The sequence below is a fragment of the Podarcis raffonei genome, chromosome 9, assembly GCF_027172205.1.
Source record: "Podarcis raffonei isolate rPodRaf1 chromosome 9, rPodRaf1.pri, whole genome shotgun sequence".
Taxonomy (NCBI): domain Eukaryota; kingdom Metazoa; phylum Chordata; class Lepidosauria; order Squamata; family Lacertidae; genus Podarcis; species Podarcis raffonei.
The window spans coordinates 42239612-42254653 of record NC_070610.1 but is presented as its reverse complement, the minus strand read 5'-3'; the positions used below and the strand labels follow the sequence as shown (position 1 = coordinate 42254653).

Here is a 15042-nt window from a genome sequence, read left to right as displayed (position 1 = left end):
GCTAGATGGGGCTGATGGGAGTTGTAGTCCAACAAAATCTGCAGGACCACAGGTTAACCAGTCATGCTTTAAATAGTTGGGTTAATTATCAGCGAAGCAGAATAAAGTCTCCATTAGGCATCAATCTTGTATCAAACACTACTTTATAATGTTAATCAACACCAAGATACAGTAAACAGAATTATGAAATATTTTTGTTCTTTAGTTGTGGTTTCAGAAAAGGAAAAAGGGAAAGAAAGAGGGCAACAAGTTAATATGACTAATTGCACACATTTACCAAACACACTTGAGTTATTACACAGATATATTAATTTTGGATAAAGGCACAAATAATTTTAGGAAAATATATTTATAGATTTCTTCTGTAAAGCTCACCTGGTGATGGAAAGCTTCCATAAGCAAAACAGTGAATGTGATTTCTGCCAAGGCTTTCTCTTCCCTGCATTCCCTGCTCCCTGCCCATCCCACAGTATCACCTTTCACACTGTTCTAAAGTATCTCCAGCCCAATGGAATAGATCGAGGGGGTGGAAGGATGAAAATGCTCCCTCGTTCTGCTGATCGAAGTCTGCTAGATCAAAGAGCCTTCCATCAATGGAGAGACAGCACTGGATACAACCCTTTGGCTGGAATCCTGAGCACACTTGATGGATACGCAAATGTGTTTCAACCTAGATGTGAGTCAGGTACTTTTGTTTTAAAAATTGTTTTATGGAAAGTACCTGAAATGACAATTGGAAAGTGGGCAAAATGGACACCACCAAGGGTGCAAAACTTAAGAGCAAGGGTGATTTTTTAAAGGAAAGGTTAAAGGGAGATACTCATGCTAGCAAGAGAAGAAGGAACAGTAACTTGTTTTCTTCCGTAGCAACCTAGATGTCAGTGGTCACTCCCACAGTTTTAGGCATCTTTATTCTTGCATCCCAGACTACCCATTTTAATGCCCATATCACATTCACATGGCTATGGTTAATGATAGGCATGGATATGAAATAAAAATAAATCAGTACTGTGTATTTAGGATAGCACAGCTTGCATTAATCCTTATCAATATACCTGTGGCTCACAATCTCCCTCCCTGCAATGTGGTCCCATGCTGAGGCTTGGGCTTCTGACACTAGACGGCAATGAAAGCCTTGCTTTCAATCAAAACTTCCAGATCCATAATATATATGAATGTGCTTATTGTGCTCCTAATGGCCTTGTATGGTTTGCAGCAACTTGGATACATCTTCTCTCCATGATCCATCAAATACCCCAAGTTCAAACCAAATTTTATTAAGAGGATAACCTCACTCAAGGGAATGGGAGAAGACATATGGAAAGAGAAATAAAATTCAGAGACATAAATCACACAGACACTGAAGAATTGATGGGACAAAGTAACTGAGAATCTAAACAGTGAAGCTTTATATGAAGCATGAGTAAACTGTGGAGGTGCAAGTGGAGAGAGAAGGAAGACTGCATTTCAGTTTGAAGTTGCCATAATTAGCACTAAAACCCCACTGAATCTGGGGGTTAATTATGTCCTCCAGTTTTGGAAACTTGTGACAGCAACCAAAACCTAATCACAGTTTTTCCAAATGAGACAACAATTAAGCTTGGCTAGTATTAACAATTCAGCTGCATATCAATAAAACTTTTAAAGTATATGAAATAGCAAAGTATTACTCATTTGCAAAGTTGCATGTTCCTCAACACCATACTAACTTCGCTTGGCCCTTCTTAATTTTATGAAAGTGTCACTACCCCCCATTTTTGCAGAAAGGGCCACGAGAAACCAATGAACAAATTCACAGGGAAGTAAGACAAAAATATGGGATGTTATCTAACTGTTAAATGCATTTTAATAGCTTAATTTTGCTATGCATCAAATCTAGACACACTTTTGGCTGCCATTGTCTTATTCTGGAAAACTCTCAGGTTGTTTCGAATGTAACCAAAAGGTGGCATGATTACAAAATCTCACAGAAACATTCCTAACAACTGCAGAAAACTAATCTGCTTTTGTTTTTACTGCATCCAGAGTGCAGTTCTGGGATTATAATGACAATATAGCGCACACTCACCCTATTTAAACAGGAATTACAATTCAATATACAGGTAATTTTTTTAAAAAAAAAACCAGCAACCCCCAGCTAAGAAAAAAAATATTAGATATTTCTAAATGGAAATAATGTTGAAAAACTGAAATTGCTAACATAGTATATTTCATATTACAATATTGAATCTAGTCTACCAATGTTTTCTACAGCTTGCATAAGTCACAACTGATTGGACACAGTCCCTAAGGACATGCCATTTCATCCAGACTGGACGGTTCATTAGTCATAATTACTATAACTGTACAGCAGAGACTGCAGTTTCATCTCATCATGCATCTTTGATAAAGCTGCTTCCATTTCTGCATCATCAGCATGTAAAGTTAACATTATTGGTGCTTTTCATTTTCCGATCTGTGATTAACACAGGCTGCACTTCTTTGGAAATGCACAGAACATTAACATAAGCTTTTTTTTCTTTTTTCTCCCTTTCTTTTAAAAAAACCCCTAATGTCATTCATGCTGTGACCACCATTTGAACTTTTTGTTAGAATCAGCTGCTTTACGCACTATGAACTGTGACAGAACAAAGAGATTGGGGGGGGTGGATATTGCAAACAAAATTCAACACGGAGACAAGTCTTAACCAACTGCTTTATAAACCTTGGTTAACAATTTTTATCTAAACTCTGATCCAAATTAGTAGAACATCTTTGATGTGACATTAAAGAACGACCATTTTTCAAGTGGCCTAAATCAATGCTAATAGTGATCTAGCAGCTTTAATTTTGAGTGACAGGATACAGGATAAAAGAAGGGGGGGCAGATAAAAATATAGCTATAGCTATACCTTAGGGAGGATACAAGAAACTCCTGTGCTGAGAAAACTGTAAAACAAGTGCTTACACATTTTAAATATAAATATAGTTGTTCAATTAATCTTAGGACTAATATTAATATGTAGCATAAAAATACTGACACACCCTTTAGATCCCTGTCTCTCTTTTTCAGGATGTATAAGAAAGCCTATTGTTTAACAACAGGAAACAAAAAGGCCAGTGGCAGCATCTGAGATTGGAGAGTATACCCATGATATACCACATAAACACTCATAATCGACAGCTGCATACAGCTACCGAGGCTGCAAAAATCCCAGAGTAATTAGTGTTGTCTGAATCCAATGACATCTGTGTTCTCATGGTCCTCTAGACTTGTCAAGCCAATAAGAGGCATATGAAAAAATATGACAAGCATTACAAATGCCCTTCTGAAAGGTCTCACTTTGGGAAAAGCTAAAGAACTGACACATGCCACCTCTCTGTTTGCCAATATATTTAAACAACTAAAGCCAAAGGATTTGAAAAGGTCTTGAGAGTCGCTCTGCTTTAAGTTTAAAGGATTTGTGTAGAATACAATATGGGGACTAGAAATAATTCCATAGGGTTTTTTAAAAATCATTTTATTCATTTGTTTACTATAGAAATACTTTCCCCATACGTTCACACCACTACTAACCAGTCATCCTCCTTGATCATTCATGAAGCCTACCCTATTCAAATACACTGCTCCATCCCTCTGCTTCCGAAGACAGGAATCTGAACAATTTCTAAAACTGCAGCTACAATATAACTGTGGGGAAATTTTTGCATTTTGAGTCACTCAATTCAAGGCCTGAACCTTTGTTTTAAGATCCTTGGTGCCTATGCTTCAGCCCAATACCTAGACTGCAGTAGCACAATGTCTGAGCATGTGTTTGCTGCGAGAAAGACATTAGTCATCATTAACAGAAGCACTGACACCAAACCTAAGTGCCTTTCTACAATGACCAAGTGGCAATCATCTTTCTCTTACACTGTCACTGCTGATTAGGGTTTTCTTTCATGAAAATTTAATTTGTTGCCTTTCCGCATCTCCTTTAAACATTTTCGCAGCATTAACAAAGCATGCCAGCAGCATGCTGCAAATGAAACAAAATATTCTGGTTCAAAACCAGTGCGATATTATGCTAACAAAAAGGTCTATGAACAACTTAGTCTAGCTTCGAATGTCTGTAGCCTCTAAATTGACTCCAGGAGTGGAGGGATCCCTTGAAATGTTTAACCTGTATCTTCCAGTCAGTCCTAATATGTTTATCTTAAATCCATCTTTTAAGATTAATTTCAAATGCATACTTAACAGATTTTTTAATTTTTTTATTTTAAAAAACCTTGTTTCATGGATATGCCCTTATGTTCCCCTTCCACTGGCAAAAAATAAAAATAAATAAAAATTGTGTGTGCAGGCTCATGTTCTAAATTAAATGATTTTATCTAGTGAAAACAAATAAAAAAACATGCAAGCTACTAAACAGATTCTTAATATTCAGTCTGCTTTTCTAATTTTACACTATATAGATTTGTTAAATAAGATAACTCACTGCTGTGCTATTTTAAGGCCATTTTTCAAAACATTTACTCTTCTGCCTTATTTCAATTTGTTTAAAGATTTCTTTTAATTATAAGCATGTGTTATTTTGTTAACATCTGTGCATAGCATAAAACCTGAGCAGATCTTGACTTTTGAAAACAAATGATATAACTGACATTAGTTAAGTAATGTGACAATATTTGGAAAAAGAAGATTAAAGAGTAACCACTGAAAATTATTTTAATACAACATTGTAATTATAAGAATGTTAAACTTCTCAATCAAGCCAGTGTTTACAGTGTGCTTTTACAAGCATTTAATTTGTGAACTGTGGCATAAACTTGAATTGCCTTTCCTCTTTAAAATCCAATAGTCAGAGTTACAAAAGTTTGACTTTTCAACCCCATTACCTTCTGCTAATAAACTGAAAAAGCAATATTCATCTGTGTGTGTGTGGTGTGTGCGCGCGCATGCGCACATATAATATTTTGAATATGTGACTATCAGTGCAATCCTATGCATGTTTCCCCAGAAGCAAGTCTCACTATTGTATTCAAAATGGCTTATTCCCTAGGAAGTGTGTTTGGGATTGCAACCTCAGTTTATACCAGGAACCAAAGCACATTTATTTGGCAGGGATCTCATCTAACAGATTGGATTTAAAGAATGCAGTGACAGACATTTTAAACACTGTACTATGTACAGTGTTCTGAAATCAGGTCCTAAGGACAATAATGCAAATAACTATTATTAGAGACTAGCCAAATAAATAATAGGACAACATAACATTGATGCAATATATAGTTATTATATTTGGGGGGGTCTATTTAAAAACCCCTAACTACTCCACATATTGTATTTTTATGTAAAAAACAACCTATTTAAATTATTGTTCTCCATTTAGTGTTTGATATTCTGGAAAGCACAAAATGACATGAGAAATTAATGTCATCTGCAGAGAGATACTGGAATTCATTGCCAGTGTTATTAAATCTGTTCCATAAAGGATTTAGGCTAAAAAACTGCAAGTGCTGACTCTAAGATCCTCTCCCTCTCTTTCCCTCCTCCCAGGCTTCCACGTCAAGTTCAGGGGAAGAAGTTTAGCTCTTTGGTTCCCAACCCCCAGCCTGTCCAAGTCACTTGTCAGTAAAAGGTTGGGCAATTTATTGACCACTTCTGGATGCATACTGTCAGTGTTGAAGGAAATATGAGGGAAGGTTGTCGCTACTGTTCTGGAGCTCATTGATAATGACATACCTGCCTCTGTCGCCCATTACCCATACTACAAACTACTTAGACCTAACTGAAAAATCAATAGCATACTTGCACTGGTTCCTGTGGCTGCCTCCTTTGATTGTCAGCTCCTGTCTAGGGTCAGCACTTACATGAAAGGGGCTGTGACTGCCTGATGCTTTCAGGACAACCTAACGATATGAAACTAGCCAACAGAACAGTAAATTCTGTCTTCCTGCCCTCCTCATCAATTAAGCTCTGACTAGGCTTGCCTGTAGAAACCTGACCTTTTAAGTTTAGGTGAATATGGACTAGCTGAACACACCATTGCCCTCCGCACTGAGTCAGGAAATTCAGTGACAGGTTAAACAAAACAGAAGGTTGTAACTGTCATAATTTGCATTGCACTTTCACGCCAACAAGGGTGTTATCAGTGGGGGCAAGCCCTGGAACACACAACTTAAGCAACCCTTAGTTGCCCTCCTCATAAATTTTCAAGTGAAGCGAGATAAAACATAAATTCACAAATGTATTAACTACTTCAAGTTCCTTTCTTCCAAGTCTGCATTTTGGAAGTCGACAAACTACATAATAATCTTATCCCAAGATTGCACAACTATAATAAATGGTCATTAATGATGGGCTTCCAACTTTCATTGCTTAACTATTCTGTAAAGTTCAGAGTTCGAGAGGGGTTGGTTTCCTAAATTAACAGAGACAGGACACCAGAATAAGTCTGCGCACATGCCTAATTCAAACAGAACTACAAATAAAACAATTAATTTTTTTAGCCTCTAAATGGTACATATATTTATGCTTTTTAGAAAGCTGATCTCTAACTCTCTTAGCTCAGGATTAGTAACAAATTAGGAACACTTCATTCATTAAAAACAAAGCATATTATCTATGATCATATTAAAAACAGCATGATTTAGTAAAAGCAAAGCAAGAACCCAGCTCTGCCCTGCCCACCAATTGCATAGTCAGAATATAAACCCTGTAGGATGATACAAAAGTCCCATCTAATCCAGAATTTTGTTTCCTGCAATGACCAAGAGGCTATAATATTCACCTGTTTGTGCCTAGGAACTGGTATTCAGAAGTATAATGCCTTAGAACATGAAGAGATGTTCTCCTAATTACCCATTTTTACTTGAAAGACTTGTATCAGTAGTGAATCTTGTTATCGAAGCTGTAGTTGTTCACATAAATGTTTTGGCATGTTCAAAGATGCTGGCAGTAAATATATTTAAACTTTTCCATCTACAGTTTAATTATACTGAAAATTTAAATTAAAAAGTAGTAGCACTATTTCACATTGCAAACATTATGAGTAGTTTTTTGGCAGTTCAATTCTCAACCTTGCTCAGTACCAATAGCCATGCACTTTAAGAAAATTATTTATGGAGCACCTGAAATGTCTTTACCAAAAATCTTGCTTTTCTTTGCTGATCTAACCTAATAGCCACCATTATGAACTGGAATGTCAATAAACTTTGAAAGCTAAAGAAGCAGAAGTAAAAAAGGAGTATTACTGAATATGTAAATACTGTAATAATATAAACTAAGTTTGTAATCCGTACCCAAATAGTTAAACATGCTAGTGGTTTCATGAAAAGACTGGGCGTAGTCCAAGCCCTCTCCTCATCCAAACTACATACAGAGGACATATTGTGAAGGCAGTCAGGTGCCTAAGCACATTAGGAGTTGGGAGAAGCAGATAGATAGATAGATAGATAGATGATAGATAGATAGATAGATAGATAGATAGATAGATAGATAGATAGATATAGATAGATGATAGATAGATGCAGTGCATGTGATTACTCCTTTTCCCCATCTGCCATAATACCGGGGGCAGCTATTCAATGCCTCACCTCCTAAGTTAAGAAGCCCCCATGCTATCTAGCATATTGAACCTCTGTGCTCATGTATGTACAAAAATAAAAAATACAAAAATACAAAAGTGTAGACTGAACAAAGTCAAATCTAGGTGAGGAACTGCAGATTAAGGAGAGATTTTAGGACTGTGCTAGAAAAATTATCCCAAGGCAACTGAGTTGGAATATGAATTTCTAGGACCATGCCCTAGTGTTAGAAAAGAGCAAAACATGTGTAGCAATGCTGAGTTCATCAGTCTCCTGTATTCTCCTTCCCACCCTACTGCAGCTTGATAGATCATGGCCCATGGTAAAACCTGCAGTGCACTCCTTTGGTGATTTATGTTCCTCTCCTGTGAACTGCAACATGCTTGGAGGCAAGGATGATCTACTGTGTATTGCAGCTGTGGCTTTTCGGTCCGTATTGTGCCACTTGTTTGTTTGTTTGTTTTTAGACTGTTTCACCATTTAATAGGATATGAATTTAACAAACCAATAAACAAATTTGATTTGTTGTGTTGTGTTGTGTTTCATGATGGGCGTAAAGCCGAATAAACATTTTGATTTTGAAATTCTGATATAATTTCTGCAATATTACAGAATTTAATTGATTGCAGGCCCGCATTCATAAGCACAGAAGGCGTGATTCCACCAAAGTTAAGTGCTTCTTAAGTTCTACTGATTTCAAAGGAGGAGAGAGTGAAGCATATGCTTGACTTTCACATTAAAATAAAAAAATGCTTATCACAGTGATGTATTGCAGTGCACAGTAAATACAAGAACAGTAGACTTTAATTGAGCCTGGGCGCATCTTTCCTTCTTTCTCCCCCTTTTACAGGCCTAAAGTGATGATTAACTATGCATCTGGTAGCATGTCACATCCTTTGTTTGTGCCTATCAGATAGGGAAGAGAAAGGGCATGGACAGTGTCCAGTCCCAGCAAGCAAATCATTTGGAAACAGCCATAGTCATAGATCAAAAGGTTTTTTGCTCTATCCATGGCAGATTTAAACACACCAACCCAGCATTTTGCCGTAGACAAAGCCAGCTAGAAAACAAGACTCCATAGAATCCAAAGATAATAAAAGAAGATTTGGAGTGTGGGGCAGGGGATGAGAGACGCAGAGAAGAAACAGACAGGTATAACCAGTGCATACATAGCCTGAGACAGCTGTTTTACATCCTAGTTTCAGAATGTTGAGGGAGAAAAGTTACCACCAATCTTTTGTTCGCCAAATGTTATTTCGGCTATACTGGCACATACAGCTTCTGTATTTTATTCATGTGAACAGGTATTCTTCTTTCATCACTCAGTGGGCCTTCAACACCTAATCCGCCATTTTTTATTAAACTTTGTTTCTCACAATGGATAATTTTTGTATCAGATTTTAGAGAAGATACTGTGTAGTTCTATCACCTTTAGGAAAGGTAACTTAGAAAATGATTTCCAACGTTTAGTGTTGGAAAAACATACTTGCAATCTACATTGACTGACTCATTGTTTCCTTCTTCTAAAGCTATAAGAGGCTTTATGGAACAGCAACCAGAAAACTGAGGTTGACGGACAGTGTATTTTTCAAAAGTGACATCACAGTTTTATATCACTTCACAAACAAATGACACTGAACTTCAACCAGGGATATGAAGGTTTTAAAGTTAGGGTTTAAATAAGTGTCTTACTATAAATGCTACTTATTACAGCTGAGACTGTCTATGCCAAAACTCAAATCACAAGGATTGCACATCCCTTCCTTCTAGTGGAAACAGGATTCTCAGAAGAATATGGTTGGAAAATGCCAAAATGAGGCCATGACAAATTTACTAAAAATATATTGAAATGGTTTTAAACTACAAACAGCACGTTCAACATGTGTCACTGCAATTGCTTGTAAAATATCATCTACATTTTCTGCTGTCTAAAGTCACCAGAAACCCTCAGGAGATCCATAATCCACATATTCAATGCATACAATGAATTGACAACAGGCAATGCTATAGAAAGGGGGCAACTGCAACCCAGTTTGGTTCAAATAGATTAGGGAATTTGAAATTAGATTTTGCAGATTAGCTGAATTGCAGAGGGCCACCTTGAATGATTCAATAAACTATAAATATGAAGCATAGATATATATAACCTCACCATAATCAATAAAATCAACTTTGTTCTAGTACAATTGCAACATTCTAAAAGCAGCAGGGGGGGAAATCATTTTTATTTGCCTTTGATACAACTTAAGTTCCACTACTGCTGTGCTGTTTGGTTCTAGTAGCTGCTTGTCTCAGCAATGGATCATTCCAATTTCAATATAAGTTTATTGTTCTTGCCAAAGGACATGACAAACCTGCAGCAACAGTACCAATAAAACAATACAGATCATACAACTAAAGTTAGTCTTCTCATATTGTGAACTACTTCAGTAACAGTGGGGGACTAGGACCTAAGAGACCAGGGTTCACATCCCCACTCAGCTATGAAGCGCTCGCTTCAGTGACCTTGGGCTAGTTACTGCCTCTCAGCAAAACCTACTTCACAGGGTTGTGGCGGGGAGGGGATTAAATGAGGAGAGGGAGAACCATGTACACCACCTTAAGCTCCTTGGAGGAAAAGGTGGGATATAAATGCAACCAATAAATATAAATATATGCATCAATGCATTCATGAACAGATTCAAACCATGGTTCCATGCAAGTTCTGCTAATTTCAATAAAACTCTCTTCCAAGTAAAGTGGTTTAGATCATAAAGTTGTTAAATGAACACACTGGGAACTATTACAGTGAATTATAAAAGTAATTGTGATACTGCCCCAAAAAATCAAAGAAGCTTTCCCTTTTCCGACATATACCTTTACATGCATCTAGAAAATAAGAAATAAGAGGAAAGGGCAGTCTTGGGGGGCAGTGGCTGAAGTGGATGGAGAAAGGAGAGAAAAATTACACACCAAATACAGCCTTGTAAATCACTAGATAGCCATTTATGTGTTAGTTAACTATTGTGCCTTTCAACCTTCTAAACAAAATTAAGATACAAGTATTGCTCTTTAAAAATGTATAAGCTCTGTAGTAATTAAGTAAAAGGAACCCTTTCTTCCGAAACATAAAGGAAGTACACACCACAGGACAATTTACAACACTAAGCTCTCAAACAGAAGAGAAAAAGGCAAAATAAAAATCCGCCCACAAATTTATAAAGAAAAGATCCTGGAAATGTAAACAGGATTATAGCTGTCATTCCTCCAGATGCATTTACTTTACCCATTGACTTATTTTTGCTGTTGAGGAACACAACATCCACTCCTGAATCATTTCTTTTCAAATTCAAACATTCCCTGCAGCAGTTCAAGCTTCATCAGCAGAGCAGGAATGTATGAAAATGACAGGCAAAGGGCATTAGTTCTTTTCCCAGACTGTTCTTCTATAAATGGAAGCACAGAATTCTGCCGCAAAGAATGTTTAGCTAACTTGGTTAAAATATCGCCTGAAAAATTTAAGATGAACTGAAAAATGAAGTTGACTGTAGGATACATTTCACGCTGTTGTCCTTAAACTGAATTTAAAGTAAACCAATGGTATTTATTAATTATGGGCTTCCAGAGATACATAATAACCATTCTATTTATTTATTTATTTATTGCAGAGCCCAGTCACACACAAAAAAGACATGTCTCATCGTCCATGATTACAGAGGGTCTGAAACTCTTGAAAATTCAAAAGCAGACAAGAAAATGTGCCAAAGAGGTCCATGGTCTCAAGTCAATCCTCTTCCAGAAGTTCCTTAGAAATAGCCCACAGAAATGTTAGCTTGTCTAAGTAGAAGGACTCACAAAGCAATTGCATAAAAATAAAATTTAAAGCCAATAAAAAGTTGAGTGGCTGTCAAGCTCTGCATTTTATTTTTTTTACTATTTCCAGTTTACTCTAGCTACAGAAAGACCACCCTAGTTCCCCAGCTCCCATTTTCTTTATTCCAGATGTGTAAAAACAACCCACTTTCAAACTAAGCTGTTTTCCTGTAAATGCACAAGCTCTCTCTCGCTGGCTCTCACACACACTCACTCCCTCGCAGTTCATTCATGCCAATTAAATGCCAGTGATTATACCTACCCATTCTTAACCTGTTTTAGCAGCAGCGCAAAACAAAAAAAAGGGAAAAGGATCCCTGGGAGAAGGCAAGGGAAGCCAGCGGGGCAAGCCAAGAAAAGAGCAAGACTCTCCCCATGCAAAGTCTCCTTTGGAGAAGCCCTCTGCTAACAACCTCGCTCTTCCTTGCTCCAGGCAGCGGCGTGCTGATGTTGGCACTGCCTAAACCAAACAAACACGATGTTTAACAGTCAAATAAAATGTCCCGCAGCCTCCCTAATGAATTTGTCAAGGCCCATCAGATCACCCCACCCCCCCCCCTGCCTCATTAACTCAAGTATGATGAGACGGATTATAACGGGAGAATACAGATCAATCGGGCTGAAGCCTTCAAGTGGCTTTTAGCCTTGAGAGCTTTCCCTCCCAGACAGTCTCTCTCTCTCTCTCTCTCTCTCTCTCTCTCTCTCTCTCTCTCTCTCTGGGTCCTTTTAATAGAATACAGTATCTCCTGCTCCTGGAGGGGCTGCCACTTCGCTTTAATACCCCATCAAGGAGCTGCTGATGGACTCCTTGACTCTCAGACAGCCAAGGTGAAGTGACAGGGGCTCTTCCATGGCAGGCTCGCCTCGCATCTTCCACTTCTCCCACCCCCCAACAGTAAAAAATAACAACAACATGCTTTCAATTATTCATCCTTCTCTTCCCACCCACCCCCATCCTTCCCCTCGAAGAAGGGGAAAAAGCAAATTCCGCCACAGACGCTGCTGCTGCTGCTCTCTCGCAAGCAGCCAAGGCAGCCGCAGAAGGCGAGGCGCAGGCTTTTTCGCCGGCGTTATTTGCTAGAAAGTGTTTAAGTTTATTGCTCAAATGATGTTTCTAATTAGCGCTCCGGGCCATAAATCCGAAGCGGCTTTTGTTTCAAACTGATTTATTATTTACTAGAGCGTCGACCTCAGTCTGGTGGGGTGGTGGTGGTGGAGGAGGGGAATAGTGGAAAGAAAGAAAAAGAGAGAGAGAAAGAGAGATGGTAAACGAATTGTTTGGAAAATCAAAACGAGGAGGAGGAGGGAGGTGAGGAAGCTCGGAGCCTTCCCTCCGGGCCCCAAAGCTGCCCACGGAGAGAAAAGGCGCTTGGTGCCAGGCTGGAGCCGTCAGCTCGCGGAGGGAATTGCCCAGTCCGTGCAGGCAGCCTTTCTTTCCCTTTTTAGGGTCACCTGGACGGCAGCCCCTGACCCAGGGGAGTCGCTTTGTAAGCTGACTCGCCGAAGTCGGGGTTCCGCGCGCCCTGGGCGATTCTCCGCAGCCAGTTGAGGGCGAAGAAGGATGGACGTGGGTTTCTCCGACGTCAAGATGAACGGACCCCAGAGGGGACACCGCCAAGAAAGGGGGCAGGGAAGTAGGTGGTTGCCAAGCAGGAGTCTGGTGGCTAGCGACAAAGACCTAGAAATGGAGCGGGGTGTGCAGTTGTGCGATTGCTGCTCCTGGACAGCAGCTCCACCGCCACGTCCAGTTTTCAAAATATGTGAGCAATTTTGAGAATACTCAACTGGGCGCAACGGCGAGGACGAAACTGAGCAGCGACACCATCGCCTCGTCTGCCCTTGAAGTTGATTGTTTCTGGGCAACTGGGCTCTTTCTTGCGCTTGAGCCAGTTCCACGGAGAAGCAAACAGGCGACACACACACACACACACACACACACGTGTCACGTCCTCCTCTATCCTCCCCAGGTGCTCCGACCTCGAACAATCTCCTAACATCTCTCAGAATCGAGCATCTAAGTAAGGACATTGTTTAGGATCGGAGCATACAAGTTGAAAACAATCCTGGAGCTTGGAAGTAAGCCTTCCCCATCATGGTCAGTGCGGCAGCACCGCAGCCGGCCAAAGCAAGTTGAGTCAGGTCAGCCGCCCGGTAGTCGATGGGGCTTACTCCCTTGTAAGTGCCTTCAGAGTTGTAGCCGAAAACTGTTTCCTCCAAAGCAGCCAGCCTTCCTGGTTGCGACGGGAGGCATTGATAGGAGAGGGAATTCTTCTGCCTAGATTTGCTTCTCTCCACCGTTGTCCCGCGACGGCTTGTTTCCACCGCCTCAGCGGCAGTGACATCTTCCCTCCAAGATATCTAGCCTCCTCTACTTGGATCGGGTCTCTTTCCTCGCCCGAGGCAGGCATCTGGCAGGCAACGTGGATGGACCCTGTTTCGGAGAGGAGGAGGATCTGGCCGACGGGACAGGAGAAGGCAGGGACACACACCTGTTCCAAGCAACTGTTGAGCTTCTAAAGACCTTTCCAAGCCTACGGGGAACTTGACTATTCCCTGGCACGTGGAATATATCCACAGAAGCCCTGTGGGCAAAAATCACGTTCAATTTAGAAAGGCTGGGAGTTGGCGGGGCGGGGGAACCGAGGAGAAGAGACAAGGCGAGGCTCGCCATAGTCTTCTTTCTGGCCATGAGAGCAATATGCAGCAGAGTTCGTAGTTCGCTTCCCAGAGGCAGGAATATAATTGCTGACTTGCAGCATTGCACGAGATGTATCATCATCATAATCAACAACGGAATGACAGACACGATTAAAAAGGGAAAAGAAGCGCACTCGTCCATGTTAAAAAAACCAACAAAAGCCCATCGCACAATTAAAGCAAAAGGCTTCAAGAAATTCAAAATGTTAGCGAAGGGGATTATTTATTAAGATTCTGTAAGAGATCTATAAGAATATTTAAATTTGGGAGGGAAAGGGCCGCTGTCTCAGTTTTTACTGTTTTCCTCCCCAGCACAAATACTGAGGATCGAGAAGATTTGACACTTCAGCAATTATTACCAATTAAATGTAAACGATTAAGCTGCGGCTGGTGTCTATCTTAACACAGAGAAATACGCGATTGCGCACACACAAAATCTCAACAGCCGAAATCCGCTGGGGCTGGAGGAAAGATTCCTGTTACTTTCGTAAACACCGAACTGTGTACATGCCGAAACTCTCCAAAATGCAGAGTTTCTTCCTACCTCCCCGCGCAAGTAAATGGAATATTAAACCTTTTATACAGCGGGTACATATGATCTCACAACAACAGGCCAGCTGCATGGCGCAGGATTTATAACTTTTAAGTAGAACCCTCATTTAGGGTTGTAAAACAAGGTGTACTATTCCGTTCCAATAACTGTCTCACTTTCACTAATGTTGGGTCTGCGGAGCAGCTACAGAAGATTTATGCTTGCACAGAAGTACTGAACCTTCCCCCCTTTTTATTTTACTTTCCCCCCTTGCCCTCCAATACTTCAACGTTACTAGAGCTAGTCAGTGCCGGGAAGCGAATTTTACACACCCGCCCGCACCACCCTCGGCGCTTCAGTTCGTGCGGGTACACTTTGATCTTGAACGTCTCGGCAAAACACGCAGAGATCTT

At 40.0% G+C, this 15042-nt stretch overlaps 1 protein-coding gene across 8 annotated transcripts in view; it reads right to left on the bottom strand.

Annotated features, from left to right (window-relative positions):
• LRBA (LPS responsive beige-like anchor protein) overlaps window positions 1-15042 on the bottom strand; it is a 361620-nt gene that overhangs the window by 129866 nt on the left and 216712 nt on the right. Inside the window, exon 1 of one of the 8 annotated variants that reach the window (XM_053403146.1) lies at window positions 10814-10896. The exons of 6 other annotated variants lie outside the window; for them this stretch is intronic. In XM_053403146.1, coding sequence (XP_053259121.1) covers window positions 10814-10864 — 51 coding nt within the window. In that variant the 5' untranslated portion in view covers window positions 10865-10896. Of the gene's footprint in view, window positions 1-375; window positions 412-10813; window positions 10897-15042 lie in introns of those variants that run through there. One more of the 8 variants, XM_053403147.1, reaches the window with a different exon arrangement.